This window comes from Leptinotarsa decemlineata, unplaced genomic scaffold (genome assembly GCF_025532065.1).
Source record: "Leptinotarsa decemlineata unplaced genomic scaffold, Ldec_3_MD MMD2_tig00026358_RagTag_RagTag, whole genome shotgun sequence".
NCBI classification, from domain to species: domain Eukaryota; kingdom Metazoa; phylum Arthropoda; class Insecta; order Coleoptera; family Chrysomelidae; genus Leptinotarsa; species Leptinotarsa decemlineata.
The window spans coordinates 7,980,335-8,001,226 of NW_027412703.1; the positions used below are offsets into that span (position 1 = coordinate 7,980,335).

At 34.6% G+C, this 20,892-nt stretch overlaps 1 protein-coding gene across 1 annotated transcript in view; it reads left to right on the forward strand.

Annotated features, from left to right (window-relative positions):
• LOC111511704 (L-xylulose reductase) overlaps positions 1 to 20,892 on the forward strand; it is a 27,240-nt gene continuing 6,348 nt past the window's right edge. The window contains exons 1-4 of the mRNA XM_074184626.1: positions 1 to 96; positions 1,154 to 1,234; positions 11,480 to 11,651; positions 19,735 to 20,052. Of these exons, the coding sequence (XP_074040727.1) occupies positions 45 to 96; positions 1,154 to 1,234; positions 11,480 to 11,651; positions 19,735 to 20,052 (623 nt within the window). The 5' untranslated portion in view covers positions 1 to 44. The remainder of the gene's footprint in view (positions 97 to 1,153; positions 1,235 to 11,479; positions 11,652 to 19,734; positions 20,053 to 20,892) is intronic.

The window sequence follows — 20,892 nt, forward strand, 5'->3', positions numbered from 1 at the left end:
ATCAGATCATTTTATATTTCATATTAACACGGTGTAGTGTTGAAATGGAGATCAATTTTAAAGGAAAACGTGCAATTGTTACTGGTGCCAGCCAAGGTAAGTTACAATATTGCCTACTATCATCTCAGAACTATTTTAAATTCAAATACCACGACCTATTTGAAACATCTTGCGATCAGGCGAACGTAAAATGGAAACAGTCTCGGGAAATTTCACTTTTACGTCGCCCTCTAGGTAAAACGTGTCGAGTGTGGATCGAGGTAGGAACAGAGGCGAACTGGCCCAATATCGAATAATAGTAGTGATTCCTTCGTTGTAATTACCTGATTCGTACTTGATCAACTGGTTCATATCAATTCGATAAACAAAAACAAACCCAGGTCGATGAACAAATTTGCAAAAGATTTGTACATTCATTTCACCATTATATATGAACTGAAACAGAATAAGTTAAATTGGAGTGAGTGTACCCAGCAAACACGTTATATCGCTTGGAGGTTCTGCAACTTCGCATATTACACTAATGACATTATATTTCAGGTAAATATTCCAGTGGCCATAACGCGATTGCCATTGATCATTATATTTTTGTAATTAAAATCATTGTCACGAAATAACGTCGCACACAGCTTTTCCTGAAAACTTCGTAATTTATATAGAACTGAATGTGAATAGTAATTCGAAAGAACAATTCATTTCAATTAAGCAATTGAATGATGACTTGTTATCATGCACACTGAACCCCGCCTCTACATACAACAATTAAAATGTACCTGATGAATTTGCTTGAAATGTATTTGAAGATTATAAACTCTTTACAAAGATTAGTAAATCATACAAAGAAGTAACTTTCAGACACAAACAGACACAAAAAAAACTCACTCGAAACGAATACTTTCATATAAACATTGAATTTTACGAATGAAAGCATACTTTCGAAAACAACCATTTTTATATGAACATTGAATTATACAAAAACACATTTTCCATTTCAGTTTGTACTTCAAACATTCTTCAAATTGAAATGGCATATTTTTAGGAGAGATACCTATTTGCATTTCTACTTCTCCACCTTTATACAAAAAATTTGGATATCTTGCAAAGAAAGGTAGGAAGCAATCAATTTCAAAAATTAACTCATTTATTTTTTTAGGAATTGGCAGAGCAATTGTGGTTCAATTAGTAAAATGCCAAGCTGAAGTTATAGCTGTTGCCAGAAACAATGATTTGTTGAGTAAGTATATTATATGGTATATGGCGTAGTGTTGTGGGGGTTTCTTGTCATTCCAAAAAAAAATTTATATTGCAAAAAAGAGTTATACGTCTAATATCTGATGCCAACTTTAAAGATCTTTGTCGCCCACTTTTTATTCATCTCAAAATAATGCCGCTTCCTACAGCTTTTGTATATGAAACATTGATTGAAATTCATAAAAATAAATCAAAATACGTTTTACAATTGCAACAACATGAATATCCTACAAGATCAGGAAATCTGATAAGAACTGTGAGATTCAGACTGAGCACCTCACAAAATAATTCATTGAATTTGAGATTTTATAATAAGTTACCGTGTCATATAAAACAACTCAGTTTCAAGCAAAAACTGAAATCATTTCTTTAAATCACTATTTTTATTCTACAGATGAATACATGTCATACAACATAGATAATTCATGTGACTTTGAGTGAGTAACAATTGTTCTCATTTTTAACATTAGTTGATTGATTGTTCTCATTATTAAGTACACTGTTCTGTTATACAAGCATTGTGATGGTTTTATTCAAAGAAAGATTTTATTAAAACAACGGTAAAAATAAAATAAAAACAACAATAAAAATTAATTGGCGCTCCGGGGCGACTTCATTGATTCCAGTGGCGCATTTGCTTTTTCAGCTGCAGGAAAATCTGAAGATCTTGATCTAACAATGTTCTCTCTCTTATAAAACAAAATGTAGGGTGTTTATTTATTTATTTGTATATATGACGTCATATTTATAAATTTTTGTGTTTTGACTTGCTACAAATATTTGTTCAAATGTATCACGTAGCCAATAAACTATTCTATTCTATTCTATTCTATTCTATTCTATTCTATTCTATTCTATTCTATTCTATTCTATTCTATTCTATTCTATTCTATTCTATTCTATTCTATTCTATTATATTCTATTCTATTCTATTCTCTTCTATTCTCTTCTATTCTATTCTATTCTATTCTATTCTATTCTCTTCTATACTCTTCTATTCTCTTCTATTCTCTTCTCTTCTATTCTATTCTATTCTATTCTATTCTATTCTATTCTATTCTATTCTATTCTATTCTATTCTATTCTATTCTGTTCTGTTCTGTTCTGTTCTGTTCTGTTCTGTTCTGTTCTGTTCTGTTCTGTTCTGTTCTGTTCTGTTCTGTTCTGTTCTGTTCTGTTCTGTTCTGTTCTGTTCTGTTCTGTTCTATTCTATTCTATTCTATTCTATTCTATTCTATTCTATTCTATTCTATTCTATTCTATTCTATTCTATTCTATTCTATTCTATTCTATTCTATTCTATTCTATTCTATTCTATTCTATTCTATTCTATTCTATTCTATTCTATTCTATTCTATTCTATTCTATTCTATTCTATTCTATTCTATTCTATTCTATTCTATTCTATTCTATTCTATTCTATTCTATTCTATTCTATTCTATTCTATTCTATTCTATTCCATTCTATTCGATTCTATTCTATTATATTCTATTCTATTCTATTCTATTCTATTCTATTTTATTCTATTCTATTCTATCCTATCCTATTCTATCCTATTCTATCCTATTCTATCCTATTCTATCTATTCTATCCTATTCTATTCTATCATATTCTATCATATTCTATCCTATTCTATGCTATCCTATTCTATCCTATTCTATCCTATTCTATCCTATTCTATCCTATTCTATCCTATTCTATCCTATTATATCCTATTCTATCCTATTCTATCTTATTTTATCCTATTATATCCTATTCTATCCTATTCTATCCTATTCTATCCTATCCTATCCTATCCTATCCTATTCTATCCTATCCTATCCTATCCTATCCTATCCTATCCTATCCTATCCTATCCTATTCTATCCTATTCTATCCTATTCTATCCTATTCTATCCTATTCTATCCTATTCTATCCTATTCTATCCTATTCTATCCTATTCTATCCTATTCTATCCTATTCTATTCTATTCTATTCTATTCTATTCTATATAGGTGTGTCATTGGTAATGTTGAACTTTCAAATATTTTAACGTATTTATAATACTTGTGATGTACTGTTTGGAACCTTTGGTGTAGTAATGAATATTACTAGAGTTTTTTCCCAACACCAAATAGTTATTTTTACACCGCGACACATGTTTCGATCACCAAGTGATCATCTTCAAGAGGCAGATAAAACAGTTTTATCTTCCTCTTGAAGATGATCACTTGGTGATCAAAGCACGTGTCGAGGTGTAAAAATAACGATATGGTGTTGGGAAAAAACTCCAGTAATATTCGTATTTATAATGTTGAGTGAATATTATTCCTTCAATGTTTTTATAATCATTTTATTTTCATCAGTTCGGACTTCCATTGTCTAACATAATATAAATTGATTTGAAATCCCTGAAAAAAAATTAAAAAGAGTAACCAAAAATAAGAATTTTATTGAACAGAAAACTGAAATTACAATCTAACAATCGAAACGTCGTGACGTAACTTGATTTGGAATCTTTTATTTTTTATTTTTAGTTAATAATATTTTCAATTTTCAGTTTTTTGTTTAATAAAATCGTTATTTCCAGTTGAAAAAAATGTGACGTAACTTGATTTTGTTAATAATATTTTTAATTTTCAGCTTATCAATATTTAAATTTTTTGGTTGTAGCTTGTATGCTATTTCTTTGTAATTTCAGTTTTTTGTTAAGTAAAATTGTTATTTCCGGTTAATCTTTTTAATTTTTTTTCAGGGATTCCAAATCAATTTATATTATATCAGACAATGGAAGTCCGAACTGATGAAATACACCACGAAACATTGTCAATCACCTTCAAACAAACATTTTATTTTTTATTTATTCAACATCCTCTCTTTGCCTGAACTTGAAATTCAGTTACATAATATTGGCGGTTTCGGGCTGTTTGGCCACTCGTCAGTGCAGGGTAATGTCTATGATTTCCGATAATTGAAAATCGAATTCCTAGGCTGAAGCGAACGGCAAACAACAAGTTTTTCATAACCCCATCTGTCTGTGAACGAGGTAACCAACCGCATATCCGACATTTGCCCAATTCCTCGTATAAGGAAGAAAATCATCTAAAAGAACAATTCGTTCAGGCCAGTCTCAAATTACCTACACTTTCCATTTCACACACTGTTCGCAAGGCCGTAGCCAAGGGGGATCAAGGGGGATTGTTCCCCCCGAAAGTTCTACAAGCAACGGCCAGCCAAAAATTATATCAAATACAACGATTCGCTTGTTTAAACATCACAGGAGCCATGAGAACAACACCAACCGCGGCAATTGAATTAATGACTGGTCTGTCCCCTCTGGACAGGGTTGTGCTGACAGGAAAAAAATTTGTAATGATCAAACCTGTGAAAATGTAATGAATTGTAATGACAGTTGATGTTGCCAACATAAACTTGGTGTAATGTAGAGAAACCCTATATTTAAATGACTCAATTTTCATATTTAGCCGTTTTAAAAAATAAAAGATTGAAAATGGGTGAACATTAAAAAATAAAACACATTATATTATAATAAAAAAAAATTATTTATGTTTTCGTGCAAAATCAAACTGAAATACTTCACGTAAAACATGTATCAAAGATAAAACTAGCAGTGGTGACAGTGACAGTGGTCAGAGTTCAGGTTCAGAGTCAGATGTCACTGATCACTGATGCCAGTTTGTTACAGGTTTCACTGTCAACTGTCTGTTATATCTCTTTCTCTCTCTAGTTTGGGTGTTACTCAACTGTCAATTATCATTTCTCAACAGATAACAGATGTCTCTTAGCAATCTTAGCATACTTCTTCTCAAAATGGATGTGACCTGACCGCAGAAGTCATCTGTGACGTGACCTTGATTAGATTCAGGAAATATAATGATTTTAGCTATATTTTGAAATGTACGTAATGATGTAATGATAGAAGTGAATTGTAATGAAATCATTACAATTGTAATGATCAGCATAACGCTGCCTCTGGACCTGTACGTTAAGGAGGTTGCGTTAATGACCATGTTACGACTGTGCACAGCTGGTGTAAACCTCGAAGTGGGAATGGGTCATTTGAGGCTGAGCCTATGGCGAGAAGCGCTCACTGCGCAATCTCTGTTGCAGGCAACCAGTGATGCAATTGAACCCAGGTTTTTGTTTAATAAACCCTACAAAATACAAATGAAACAGAACACAGAGTCAGATGCTACAAATGCAATTCGCATATATACAGACGGCTCAAAAACCAAAGAAGGCTCAGGATGTGAAGTGTACTCCAGATCACTAAGCCTAAGGATTAAGTGGGGAATGGGAAAAAATACCATCGTGGTTCAAACGGAACTGGCTGGTATCTCAATTGCCACAAAAACATAACAATCTGCACTGATAGCAAACAAGCCGTATTGGCCTTGAAAATTCAGCCAAAGCCTCGGTACCATTATCCTGAGGTGGATTAAAGGGCACGATAGGAGTAAAAGTAATCGCATTGCCGACTCTTCAGCCAAGAAAGAGGGACTAGCCAAACGTTACACCCATGCTCAATCCCTGGAAAGCTGGCGCCGAAGAAATATCTGGCGATGACCAGAAAAAATCTACGCTTAACAGTAGGATTTCTGACTGGCCACTGTCAGCTAAGAAAAAACCTCCATAATATGGAGCTAGTGGACATACCACTATGCAGGATGTGTGAACAGGAAGATGAAATTTTCAGGCATGTCCTATGGGAGTGTCCGGAGTTATCGTCAATAAGAGAGTGTTTATTCGGCGACTCTTGGCGTGCACCTGCCGATATAAAGGAGATGTCTCCTAGTGACCTAGCCACCTTCCTGGAAAAAAACAGGATGGACGATGGCCTAGGAGGACAACTCTTCGGGAGGATGTACAATGGGTCTCATGTGGCCTAAGTGCTGTGGGCCAACACTCACCCTCCCTACTATACAGATACAAGTACTATTGGAATCATAAAATCCGTTAGAAATTTCATCAAGTCCTTGGCAAAACGAACCAGGTGCTTGAAAGAGAATATTGAAAAAACTTCCCCGAAACACAATGGAAAAACATTACGGCAATATGCGTACAAACTTTTGAAGATCTTGTCGACACTACTTGCTTCCACATGTACCCCTGAAAGGACGTTCTCTTCTCTGAAACACCTCAAAACTTGTTCAAGAAACTCCACAAGCCAGGAACGACTAAACGGTTTGGCGTTAATGTCAATCCACCACATCGACACCGAGAAGGTAATTGAATTTTTGCTGCAAAGAAAGCTATGAAACTAAATATGATTTTGTAAAAAAAGTTAAGATTTCTCTAATGGTTTTCTAATAAATATATATGAACATGTAACACCATTTACTTTCTTTCGTTATTTTTATATTTCATGTTTTTCTACTGTTCCACCAAACGAAACCTCCCCGAAATTGTTTTCTAGCTACGGCTAGAAAAATGTAACAAATAGTGGACATAACACTTCTGTTGTTGACTCCGTGCGTCTATGTTGTTTCCTGCTTTCGGCAAACAAGTGTTGCCCATCTTTACACTTGGCTGCACCGCGCTGATGAGGCCAATATCCAGAAACACGTGTCCGCGGCTTGCCCCCCTTTTTGAAGTGTTATGTCCACTATTTGTTACAATATATATATATATATATATATATATATATATATATATATATACAGTAGAATGCTTTCGCTTCTAGTGTGAAGCTTCTTCAGGGCCTATAATTTATTGAGTAGTGGGTTTTTTTGCCAATGAATAAAATTACAAATCATACTTACAGTAAAAATGAGTAAAAAACAATTAATTGAACATATTAATCGACGAAAAAAGTTAAATATTAATGGAATTTTTTGGTTTGACAAATGTCATACCTTCACATAAATGTCATTTTTCAATGGGCATGATGATTTGATAATCTTTGACTTTAAAGGGAAAGTTGATTGATACAATTTTCATTATTATCAATATGAGTTTTGGTGTAGTTCCAGCAAGTTACTGTATATACTGCTGAGATTATTAATGTCAGTTCTCTTATTCATACAATTAGAAGACTTATTAATTTCAACCATTTCAAGAAAAAGGCGTTTGGAAATATTTTTTTCTGTATGTAAAACTGTGATATTAGAGTAATTTGGTTTATGTTCTGTTTCTATAGAATGTTGCGCTAATGCACATGATTTCTTATTAAGCTTTATATCACTTTTATGTGAAGTTATTCTATCTTTAAGAATTCTAGATGCTGTTCCTATATAATCCAAATTACAATTGTTACAAAGAATGTTATAAATCACGTTTGACTTTTTGGTAGCATCCGTTTTATCTTTTGTATTACTGCCAGTATTGAAAATTATTTTATTGAGAAGTTTTCTGGGATAGGAATTTTCGATCAATATGTCTCTAAGAAGTTTGAGATTTTTTTGCTTGAGGGAAGAGTGTACTAATTTTTCTATTCTTTTTTTCAAACAGAGTATTAAATTGATTTCAACCGATTCCCTATGAAAAGAGTAGTAATTGATATATCTTCCTGAATTAGTAGGTTTCACATACCAATCAGTGATCAAAGAATTATCAGTTTTACGGATAACTTTTGTATCAAGAAAAGGGTCTGATTATTTTGTAATTTTATTCATTGGCAAAAAAAACCACAACTCAATGAATTATAGGCCCTGAAGAAGCTTCACACTAGAAGCGAAAGCTTGGCAAAGTAAAGCAGAGTTTTTGATTTTTTGACTGAGAGACCCCATTATTTCATTCTACTGTACATTTCTCCAGTCGCTAAGATTCTCAACTTTATATATATATATATATATATATATATATATATATATATATGATGTGTTGTTCTTCCGGGTGTTCATCCGTTCTGTACTATTCGATAGTCGACGTTTCGCCATCATCTCAGATGGCATTATCAAGACGAGTTACTGCTTCGCTTCGAGAGGTGTAACTGATGTTAGGTTCTTCTTGTGGTGTTTTTATATGGTTTCGCTTGCGTAAGTTGTATGGATTTCACTAGTTCGGACTTCCATTGTCTACTATATAAAATGATTTGAAATCCCTGAAACAAGTAAAAAAGAATAATTAAAAAAGAATAGTTGAAAATAACAATTATATTAAGCAACAATAAACCTGAAATGAAATGATAGTGAAACAACCTACTAGTAAAAATATAATAATTGAATAGTGAAATTCATCACGAAACATTGTCAATCACCTTCAAACAAACGTTGTATGGATTTGTTACCTGTTTTCCTACCTGACGATTGTTGATGGCTTTTGGTAGTTCTCCTACCTGTTTTCTACCTGAGGATTGTTAATGGCTTCTGGCGGTTCTCCTACCTGCGATGGTTCATTATCAATTTGTGGTTGTCTTTGGTGGTTGTTTTTAATTATTGTTTTCCAAATCCTTGGGATGTTTAGTGAGTCATCCCTTTTGTTGATGCGGCCTTGCTTTTCGATTTCGATAGCTTCCCTGATTTGTCGAATTCTTGGGTTTTGCACCTGTGCTATCTGTTTTGTGGACTCAAAATTAATCTTGTGACCTGTTTGTAGATGGTGTTGAAAGAGGGCAGAGGAGGTTTGTTTTGTTCTTATCGAGTTTTTGTGCTCCTGGGTTCTGGCAGATATACGTCTGTTGGTCTGACCGATATATTGTTGTCCACAGTCCTTGCATGTGATGCTATATACTCCTTGGTTTTCTAGGGAAATTCTCTCTTTCGGTCTGGGCAGCCAACTGGATATCGTTTTGTGCGGTTTGTAGGTTGTCCGAATGTTTTTACGTCTTAGTATTCTCCCGATTTTGTCGGTCACACCTTTGATATAAGGTAGTGTCACAGATTGTCTGTCGTGTGGAGAATCTTCTCTCGATCTAGGGGATGTTTTTTTGGTTCTTCTTTGTCTGTCGATGGCCTTTTGAATGATCTTTGGTCCGTAGCCATTTTGTCGCAGAGCCTTTGTTGTCTCCCCCAATTCTGTTGCCCTGTTTGTTGGTTCTGTTAGGCGGAAACTGCGGGATATTAACGTGTTGGCTACGGATTGTAGCTGGGTAGGGTGGTGGTGTGATGCCGCTTGTAGGTAGCGGTTGGTGTGTGTGGGTTTTCGGTAAACTGTATAACCCAAGTTGCCAGTTGGTTTTCGTGTTATGAGTAGGTCTAGGAAAGGTAGCTGCCTGTTCTCCTCTCTTTCGGTAGTGAACTGGATGCGGGGATGGATGTTGTTCAGGTAGGTCACAAACCGGTCTAGTTCTTGTTTTCCGTGGGGCCAGATGATGAATATGTCGTCTACATATCTTTTCCACAGGGTTGGTTTGAGGCGGGCGTTGTCAAGTGCTTCTTTCTCGAAGTGCATCATGAACAGGTTTGCGATCACGGGCGATAGGGAGGAACCCATCGGAGCTCCCTCTACCTGTTTATAGATCTGGTTGTCAAGTATGAAATAGGTGTTTTTAAGGCAGTGCTCTGCTAGATCCGTGATATGTTGCGGAAAGCTATGATCAGTTCTAATGGTGGCTAGGGCTTCGTTTATGGGTATACTCGGGTAGAGGGATTTTATGTCTAGGCTGGCAAGGATGTCGGTGTCGTTTAGTTTGATGTTTTTAATGATATCCACCAAGTGCTCTGAGTTTCTCACATGAGATTCTGCCAGCTCCGTCTTTGGTTGCATGATTTTGGATAAGTATTTCTCTAGATTTTGTGTCGGTGAGTTGATGGCACTCACTATTGGTCTTAGTGGAACGTCCGTCTTGTCCTACAAGCGGCATCACACCACCACCCTACCCAGCTACAATCCGTAGCCAACACGTTAATATCCCGCAGTTTCCGCCTAAAAGAACCAACAAACAGGGCAACAGAATTGGGGGAGACAACAAAGGCTCTGCGACAAAATGGCTACGGACCAAAGATCATTCAAAAGGCCATCGACAGACAAAGAAGAACCAAAAAAACATCCCCTAGATAGAGAGAAGATTCTCCACACGACAGACAATCTGTGACACTACCTTATATCAAAGGTGTGACCGACAAAATCGGGAGAATACTAAGACGTAAAAACATTCGGACAACCTACAAACCGCACAAAACGATATCCAGTTGGCTGCCCAGACCGTAAGAGAGAATTTCCCTAGAAAACCAAGGAGTATATAGCATCACATGCGGGGACTGTGGACAACAATATATCGGTCAGACCAACAGACGTATATCTGCCAGAACCCAGGAGCACAAAAACTCGATAAGAACAAAACAAACCTCCTCTGCCCTCTTTCAACACCATCTACAAACAGGTCACAAGATTAATTTTGAGTCCACAAAACAGATAGCACAGGTGCAAAACCCAAGAATTCGACAAATCAGGGAAGCTATCGAAATCGAAAAGCAAGGCCTCATCAACAAAAGGGATGACTCACTAAACATCCCAAGGATTTGGAAAACAATAATTAAAAACAACCACCAAAGACAACCACAAATTGATAATGAACCATCGCAGGTAGGAGAACCGCCAGAAGCCATTAACAACCCTCAGGTAGAAAAACAGGTAGGAGAACTACCAAAAGCCATCAACAATCGTCAGGTAGGAAAACAGGTAACAAATCCATACAACTTACGCAAGCGAAACCATATAAAAACACCACAAGAAGAACCTAACATCAGTTACACCTCTCGAAGCGAAGCAATAACTCGTCTTGATAATGCCATCTGAGATGATGGCGAAACGTCGACTATCGAATAGACAACACATCATATTCTACCATCCGTGAAAACCTACATTGTAATATGTATATATATATATATATATATATATATATATATATATATATATATATATATATATATATATATATATGGGGCCTTTTAGGGACCCTGAAGTAACAAAATAACCCGACTCCGAAACTACAGAGGAGATGGGTGCCGACCCAATGATACCAACTATTCTCCCTGTAACATCGGATGAAGAGTAAGACCTTTTTAGGTCTCAAACGCCTGATCCTGTTAACAAACTTAGCTAGCTAGGTGGTGCTGTCAGGAACAAACTTAGTCGCATTCTCAGAAGCGGGATATCTTGCAACGTGTTCTAGTCTCATTCGAGACAAGATGCAAAACCAAACAAGACACTAAAATATCTTGTCTAGGAGACAACATTAGTTTTATCGAGAGTTTACTAGAAACGAAGCCTGAATTTCTGCAAGTTCACCTTTGAAGCTCATGAGATATACCTGTCACTTTGATTTATAATAATTTAATTTACAGTGTCGTTGAAGCAAGAAGTTCCTTCTATTCAGACAATTTGCTTAGATTTGTCCAACTGGAGTGAAACAGAAAAAAAATTGAAAGATATAGGACCTATTGATTTATTGGTGAATAATGCCGGTCTAGCTATTTTAGGACCATTGACGAAAGTTGAAGAAGATGATGTAGACAGGTTCGTATAACTTTTGATGCTTTCCTTTTATATGCGTTATGAGAGGGATTATTTTGAATATTTGGTTATGAGATCAGTACAATCATGACTTAATCATTTAATTCTGGCCAAGGTTCCTGAACTCCATTTTGTAGAAGTAACTTAATGGAATAACTTCGTATTCGTCATGAATAATTTTCTAGGTATAGGCCTTTTCATCACATTTTTTGTGCACATGCGTCAGTATCAGCCATCTTTTTCGTACTGTTTTTTGTAAACAACCATATTAAAGAGCCCGCAACTCATGTTTTAAAAATTATAATATAAATTGAAGTTTATTAATTGTAAAAAAATTGAAAAAAAAAGTAGTAAGGAAAAACAAAACGGTGTGGTTATGGAGTATGTAAAAGTGATACACGATACAAATCATTCAAAACCAACACATACTATTGTAAAATTTTCCAAAGCCTTGTCTTGAATACCGCAAAAAAATAATCAAATCATGAAGCAAATTACATATTAAAGCATGTGCGAAATGTGAATTATGGGTGAAAAAATGTGGTAGGAGTGACCGAGGCCACAGCCGAGGCTTTAAATCTATTGATGATGTTACCAAGGATACTTATATTTGCTCACTACATTTCATTGGGGAAAGTAGTCCAACTGAACAAAACCATGATCCTTCAAGACTTTAAGCTATCAGGAATTTCAATATACGTATATTATTCCTTATTGCATTTTTGACTGTAAATTTCATAAATTTCATATATATCATGTTGTATTAAATATTTCATTCTGATAAAAATTACTGATATTCAATTCAGTATTTACATATTTGTCCAATTAATAATGTCATATGTACAGCCTCAAAATATTAATGGCTTGATTTATTTATTAGTTCCATATGTAGTAATACTGAAATATATTTTCAATTACATCAAATGAATTGACATTATTGATAAGAATAAAACTCTAAATACTATTTTTCAATATATTTTTAGATAGTAAATAAATGCTGATACCTAACCTCTCAATCAGCTCACTTTTTTCCCTTTTGCGGACGCCCATGACGTTTTAACCACCTTTTTAATTGTTCACAATTATGAGCCTCGACTCAAATATTTACAAGTGAATTACCATCAATGGTTTTTTCCAATAATTTATTTGTTTGTAGAGATAATATTCCTTGCCCAGCCATTGTTGATTAAAACAGTACGAATGTTTTGAATTACCGCCATTTCAATATGACAGCTACGCTTGTGCTAGTCTTATGATGAAAAGGCCTATTCCACTTTTTTGCTAAAATTTTATGACTTGACTACTTTTTGAGTAACTAATTTCTTATAGGGTAGGTACGAGTATAAATTCTTTAAAAGAATTTGTTCAATACAAAATGGAACGTTGGAATTAAAAATAAATCTCATTTTGAAATATTTCTGTTATAAGTCATGGAAAACGTATAATCGCGCAAACTAACCATTAGAGGAGTTCGGGATTGGAAGTCACATTTTTTGTCTTGCGTATATTTAGTGTCCTTTTTCATAAATTATCATTGATTTCTTTATCAATAGATAGTGTTTTTATACTCTTTTGCAAAGAACTATTTTTTTTTCTCCAACATCATTCATAGAGAAAATAAAAGCTGCGTTAAACTTATGGAAAAGAAAAACTGTGACTTTCAAACCCGGGCCGGGGATGGTTGTCATAGTATCTGGGGCAGGTAGTCACATTCAAATGAATATATCCATTGAAAGTGGAATAAGTAATTAATTATATCCAGGGTTAGGAATCACACGTTAAAAATGTAAGAGCTCGTTAATCCTTATGTCGCGCAAGTTTCGACTTCTGAGGGTTGTCGTTCGTAGGGGTGCGACAGCTGATTAACGGAAAAGCAGATTTCAAACAGATTTTTTAAACAGAGAAAAAAGTGTCCCATTTATAATAAAAAACATATTTACTCCAAATGCATCAGGCCGCAATGCTTGTAAACTAAAAATACACATCATAGGAAAACTATTATTAGTCAGTCTGAAATCCAATGAATATTTGAAATTAAATTTTTGATAAATGTAACTTGGTGGACTGGTATGGCAAATGTAACCTGGTAAATGTAACGCAGTTTTTCTAATATCCTTGGGAGACGAACCGAAATAAATACTTGAAGCCATAAATATGTATTTTTCTAATTCTTTCTTCTATTTGTCGGTGAAGATTTGCCAATCCTACCTTTGATAACCAATTTTTGTTGATTGTATTGAAAATACCGTGTTGTTTATCTCTTCGACAGTGAATTTTTTACAAAACCGTGTTAGAATGCGATAATAATTTATCCTAAAATCACTTCTCTTGCAGCACGCAGTATCACTATACGTGTAATACTAGTCGATAAGACTTTCTCATTTGATGCTATGACATTTCTATGATTTTCTCTAAAACAGACAAAACTGTATGCAGCAGAAGCTCAAAAAGCCAACAAAAAATGCAGCACATATATACGGTGTTGGTTGTCACACGTAACTATCAGCCCTCGTCAAGTTGAGACAACCAGCCCCAAAATACATTTCAAAACGTATATGGCAGTGATCTATCGTTTGAAAATATTTTCATCATCACAATTTTGCCACATCTACATGTAACTATCACCAACTTGAAAATTTCATATATTATATAATTTTTGAATTCAGCATCGCAGTCCAAATTACCGTTGAACCGTTTTTGAAATATTGATTTTTTTCTTTTTTTGGCGAAAACATGGTAGGGTCGATCGGAGCTAATATGATACAAAAATATACACTTTTCACTATAATACCTAACCATATACTAATTTGGGGGCTAATTTGACACAGCATTGTATTTCATTCAATATCGTCAATGAACGTAAGACGAGACTGAAATGATACAGCTCTGGGGCTAATGTGATACCATTAATTTTTTCGAATTTTTGTCTTCAGCCATATAAAAGATACAACCGTGTCTTGTTCATGTTTTTTCCACTAAAAGAAACTCCTTTGAAAAAAATAACTAAAGCACCGTTTATTGAAAAAACTTAACATTTTCAACATTCCATAATTTTTTTTCACTTTCCTGTATGAAATTATTGAATATTATAATTTTCAACAGTCGAGTTGAAAATCAGTTCTCCTCTCCTTCCCAAAGCAGGTTCAGCAAGTTTTTCTGTCACATCTTCATTTTCAATAAATGACACATCTTCCGGCTCTTTCCAACAAAAAACTGTGGTATATTCATGTGTCTCTTTTATTCGTGTGAATTTTACTCTTGGTTCACCAGCTTCAATATCCATAACTTGACCTACGTAATGCAACACTTTCTTCTTGGTTGCAAATTTAACTACAACCCAGTCATTAATTCTAGGTGTAGTATGTTGGTCATGCATGTCACTACCATTGCAGTTTCCTAAAGTCTTCTCAAATTCCAAGTCTGACTCTTCTTCTCTCTGCATGGCTTGTATAATGTCGGAATCACTGCTATCCTCATCTGCAAAATCAATTTCACTCGGGATATCTGATTCGCTGTCTGACGAAACCGTTATTTTCTTACGCTTCTTTTGTTTTCTTTGTTTTTTCTAAATTATCTGACTCTCTTCCTTTCTTGTTATTCTTGTGTAGCATTTTCCGCTGGTTGGGTTTCATGGGTGCCTGATGTGGTTGTTTTCTTATGTTTCTTATTCACTCCTCCCCCACTCCTCACAAAACAAAACAAGTTGAAATCCAAGAAAGTTACAAAAACTAATAAAATGCACAATTTTCAAGGTATTGCAATATCAAGAAAGCCCCTTCAGCTGTATCACAATAGCCCTAATGTTTGTATCAAATCAACCCCCTAATTTGTATCAAATTAGCCCCCTATATGTGACGTCATATATCCCGTGATAAGATTACCTATTTTGAAGTTTTCGAGTGTAGAAACATAAAGCTATCTTCCCCCAATACGGGGGGCGCATAAAAACATTTCTACCTCAATAAACAACGGAGTTCGCATAAAAGTTTACAGTCAGTGACTGAAATTTTTTTTGCTTGAAAAAATCACTGCTGATTATTTATTTTTTTATTGTCCACTTACCATGCAATAATGAGAAATTCCGTTATGCCCAACAATAATAGAATATATTATTTAGTCAGTATTTTTTAAACTATTTTTGGCACAAAGCAGGTAAATAATCTCCTGGTGTATCATATTAGTCCCATTTTTCATGGTGTATCACATTAGCCCCGATTGACCCTATTTTTGATATTTAATATCGCACAAATTAACTGATACACCGAACTAAAATTCTGGCAACATTGAGGTAAGATATGGTGATTGTTATTTCAGAACAAAATTAAAATCTCATTTTATACCGAGTGTCTGAAACATACGTCTCAATTGGTATCTTTGATAAATGACCATTACTAATTTTTTTCAAATGGAACACCCTGTATATTATTCAATTTCGAATTCAGCCAACCAAAGTATACAACTTTGTTCAACTATGTCCTATACCTATCTCTGACCGTTTATGAGACATGAACTATTTTTAAAAAATTGCTCCTATGCAAGCATAAATTTTCCAATAAAATTAAAAATCAATTGAATAATACACACATTCTCAAAATGTCATCTTTGCAAAAATGACGTGGGTCTCGGGCCTTCGGAAATTCACTCCTTTGGATTGAAAATTATTGTGACCAACTGAGATTGTTTTTCCAAGAAATACTTTGGAATATTATTAAATCAGTCTGAAAAATTCAATTCGCAACTGAATTTCGGTCATGATCTAAGTCTGATTTAAAAAACAAAAGAATGGATTTGACAATAACTTGTTTGATTAGTACGACATATTGAAGTAGTGAAGATGGATAATAATAATTATTCGAACTCTGAAATCCTAAACTTGTTTTATATTCATGGTGAGTGCACTAATTTCATATCAAGGACCCGTAGAAAATTTATCGAGTCATATCCTAATTTACCGGCAATAAATGAAAGAAAATTCAGAAGACTTGAACGAATTTACCTCAACTATGGAAAAGGTCGTGTCTCAGAAAACCGAGTGAGTCCGGTGACTGGTGATATGAATAATGAAATAAACATTTTAGGGTATTTTTTTGCTCATTCTCATGCATTAGTATGTAGTGCTGAGGTTGATTTGGGAATATCTCGAACTTCTATATGGAGAATTTTACAAAAACATAATATGAACAATTATAAATTAATCAGGCTGCAAGCTTTGCATAGAGATAATCCACCAAAACGGGTAGAATTTTGCGAAATGGCACTAACATGAACATACGAAGATCCGAACTTTTTGAAAAAAATTATATGGACTGATGAATCACAATCACGTGAGGGAATATTCAATCGTCGAAATAATCACTTCTGAGCTTCAAAAAATTCCCATTTCATTAGACAAAAGAGATTCCAACAAAAATTCAGTTTTAAGTTGAATTCCGAAAAATATTTAGATATTCTGAGAGTGATTTTATGGACAATTCGCCTCTGAATTTGTCTTGGAATTGTTGGTATCAGTTTGATGGAGCTCCTGGACATTACACACGTGAAGTGAGTAGGAAACTAACCGATATGTTCGAAGATCGGTGGATACGACGTTTGAGTCCTTAGATTTGGCCGCCTCGATCACCGGATCTGACTCCCCTAGATGTTTTCCTCTAGGGAAAATCAAAGAACAGGTATATAGAGTACCTATCAATGAGAAACAGGAAGTGAAAGATCGGGTTATTTGTGCTTTCCAGGAAATCGAATCATCAATCCATCAATGATTACAAATGAATGGTCAGCATTTCAAGCACCTGAGCTATTGAATTTTTGTCATGTCAGTATCAGAAGTCAAATAATTGGGAAGCTAGTTTCACAATATTAGTTATTGTATTTTAGTGTAGAATTATTTTTGTTATCAATTTAATTTTGAAAGGTGTTCGTTCTTCCCTCAAAATAGTAATGTTTGAAATGAAACTTCATTCGCGTATTCCATTAAATTTGAACTAATATAAAGTTATTATTCATTATTCGATGTGTTCAATAATACATTTTTCACCGAATTTTGTATTTGAAATGTAATATTTGTATAGAAGCAAAAAAAATAGAGAAGAATTCATATCACACACATTGGTTACCTGAATTCGACAATTGAATAATATACAGGGTGTTCCATTTGAAAAAAAATCAGTTATGGTCGTTTATCAAAGATACAAATTGAGCCTTATTTTTTAGAAACTCTGTATGAAATAAGATTTGAGTTTTGTTCTCAATGCCTTATCTCAATGTTGCTAGAATTTGAGTTCGGTGTATCAGTTAATTCGTGTGATATTAAATATTTAAAATACCATGTTTTCGCTAAAAAACTTAGAAAATAATTTATATTTTAAAAATGGTGAGAGATAGGTATAGAACAAGGTTCCTCAAAAGTAATTTGGTTTTTGATGCAGAATTAAAAAATGATACAATATATAGGGTGTTCAATTTGAAATTACCAAGTTGATATCTGTTACATGTAGATGTGGCAAAAATGCGGTAATGAAAATATTTTCAAACGATAGATCACTGTCATCTACATCGGTATCCAAAATTTTAAACTCTCTTCTTTTTTCGTTCTCTGGAAACGTCTAGATAATCAAATATATATATATATATATATCAAAAATTAAACAAGTGTTTTCCATCTTTACACTTGGCTGCACCGCGCTGATGAGGCCAATAGCCAGAAACACGTGTCCGCGGTTTGCCCCCCTTTTTTGAGTGTTGTGTCCACAAATTGTTTAATTTTTGATTTATATCATGCACACTCGATAAAATCTATATTTGTATATATATATATATATATAGCGGTCGATTGCCAAGCGGTTCGGTTTGGGTGCTTTGTTCACTCACTCGAATTGACTGCCGTGTTGGTCGGTGGTTCAAGCCCTAGTCTGAACGATCGATCTTCACTTGCTATCGTCCAACCCGTGTTAGGAATCACACGTTAAAAGGTAAGACCTCGTTAATCCTTAGCTCGCACAAGTTTCGACTTCTGAGGGTTGTCGTTCGTAGGGGTGCGACAGCTGGTTAACGGAAAAACAGATTTTAAACAGATATATATATATATATATTTCGACAGCTGGTCGTACTATCATCATCAAGGCTCTACTCAAACTGTAGACTCTACACATTGGCAAGAAAAATTACTTTTGCCGTCCGAAAAAAAAACAAATGTACGTCCTCCCTCACACAGTATGAGAGTGAACTGAAGTGACGTTAGAATGGAGATATTGCTCTAGCGATCCTTTGATTTTGTTCGATAATCTCTTTAGTTCGTTAAATTTTCCAATATGGCCGCTGTGACTACCAACCCGTGAGACAACCATACTCGGTCTCCCCTACTCTCTCGAATAATTTATGACACAAAAACAAAAAATAATGTGAATATTCAAATTTCGCGGGCTATGTACATTCAATTATCGATTTTTTTTTAATTTTTTGAGAACAACTTCTTCACACGCACTTGACTTGGGGAGTAAGCTGACGAAGGCATGACGAGAGCGTTACGAAAAGTGAGATCAAAAATAGTATTCTTTGCTCAAATTTGCATACTCTCCATTTTCTCCTGCACAATTTTTAGTTTCTAGTTGATATACTTTGGGGGTAATGTTTATTTGTACCAACCAATATTTTACTATCGTAAATGAAAGAGCAGACTCACGTAGAGTAGAATCCAGTTCAGCTTTTATATTGGTTGGGCTGAGGCCTTTCAAATAAAAGTATTGTATCACATAACGATGACCAATTTTCTTCATTTTCACAAATTCAGCGAAAAAGTTCGCTGAAGTTGATGGCTGCCAAATACTACACAAAGCAGCATCTTCAAACTTTGAACATTTGCTTAATAGATTGTGTACTTTCTAATACAGTGATAGTTTTCAAACAACTACCGCCATCCCTAGGACAGGCAAATACTTCTGGGACCATCCTCGTAATGTAACTCTTGGAACTATTTTTTCATCAGTAATATGTATAATAGCAATAGGCGATAATGACTAATGCAATGGTATACCTATTTATAATGAATAGATTGAGAAGACAAAAATTTTGTTATATTCGTATATTTCAGGTTATTCAGCATCAATGTTAAAGCTTTAATACATGTAACAAAAATTGTTGTCCAAAATCTCATATCAAGAAATGCACCTGGATCTATAGTTAATGTTTCTTCTCAAGCATCTATGGTCGGACTAAATGATCATACTGTGTATTGTGCCACCAAAGGTGCTGTTGATGCTTTCACAAGGGCCGCTGCTTTAGAATATGGTCCTAAAAATATTCGAGTGAATGCGGTTAACCCCACGGTAATCATGACGGATATGGGAAAACTGGGCTGGTCAGATCCTGCAGTTGCGAATCCTATGCTGGAAAAAATTCCGCTAAGAAGGTGAGTAATATACTCGTATCAATTGGATTTTGAAATAAATTCACTAAGCCAGAAGTAAAGCTTTGATCATTTGTTGCAACTACTTCAGTGAATTATGTTCACATTAAATATTGGGTTATATTTTCATGGTTCAACGAGAATGAAAAGAAGATGTATATTCGAAAGTGCGTGATGATAAAGATGTATGTTTGAAAGTGCTTGATAATATTGCTGGGTAAATGTTACTAGTTCGCACTTCCAATACCTGAAACAGCTGTTGGGATATTTGAAATCTATGGAAGAACAAATAAAATGAAAAACATATTCTTAAACACACATGCAAGATCTCAACAAGGCATTCGATAAAAATAAATCATAACGTGAATATAAAAAACAGGCTATCAGCATTGATGAGCATCTATTGGTGTGGATATTGTCATATACTATAGGAAGGCATCAAGTTGTGAACGTTAAGGGTTACCAGTCGGAACCTTCTGTGGTATACCACAGAGGAGTTACTCGGGACTGTGAGGGATTGCAAAATAACCGTGACGAATTTGCAGAAATCTGTGGATCGGTTGGAATTGAATCTGCTATCTCTCACCTTCCTGAAATCAAAGCAGAAGAAACTCGACAAGATATCGCTACTACTTTTAGGAGGGCAAAACTTCCCAAATCCAACATCATACCGGTCGAGAGACATTCTCTCAAAAGTCTCCACAACAACCCAGATCTGATCATTCTCCCAGCAGACAAAGGCAACGCGACAGTTATCAACATAGTCAACACCTTTGACTATGTTGATAAAATAAGTACACACTCGATTCAACCCACCGATAGGGACCCAACAACCTATCTTGA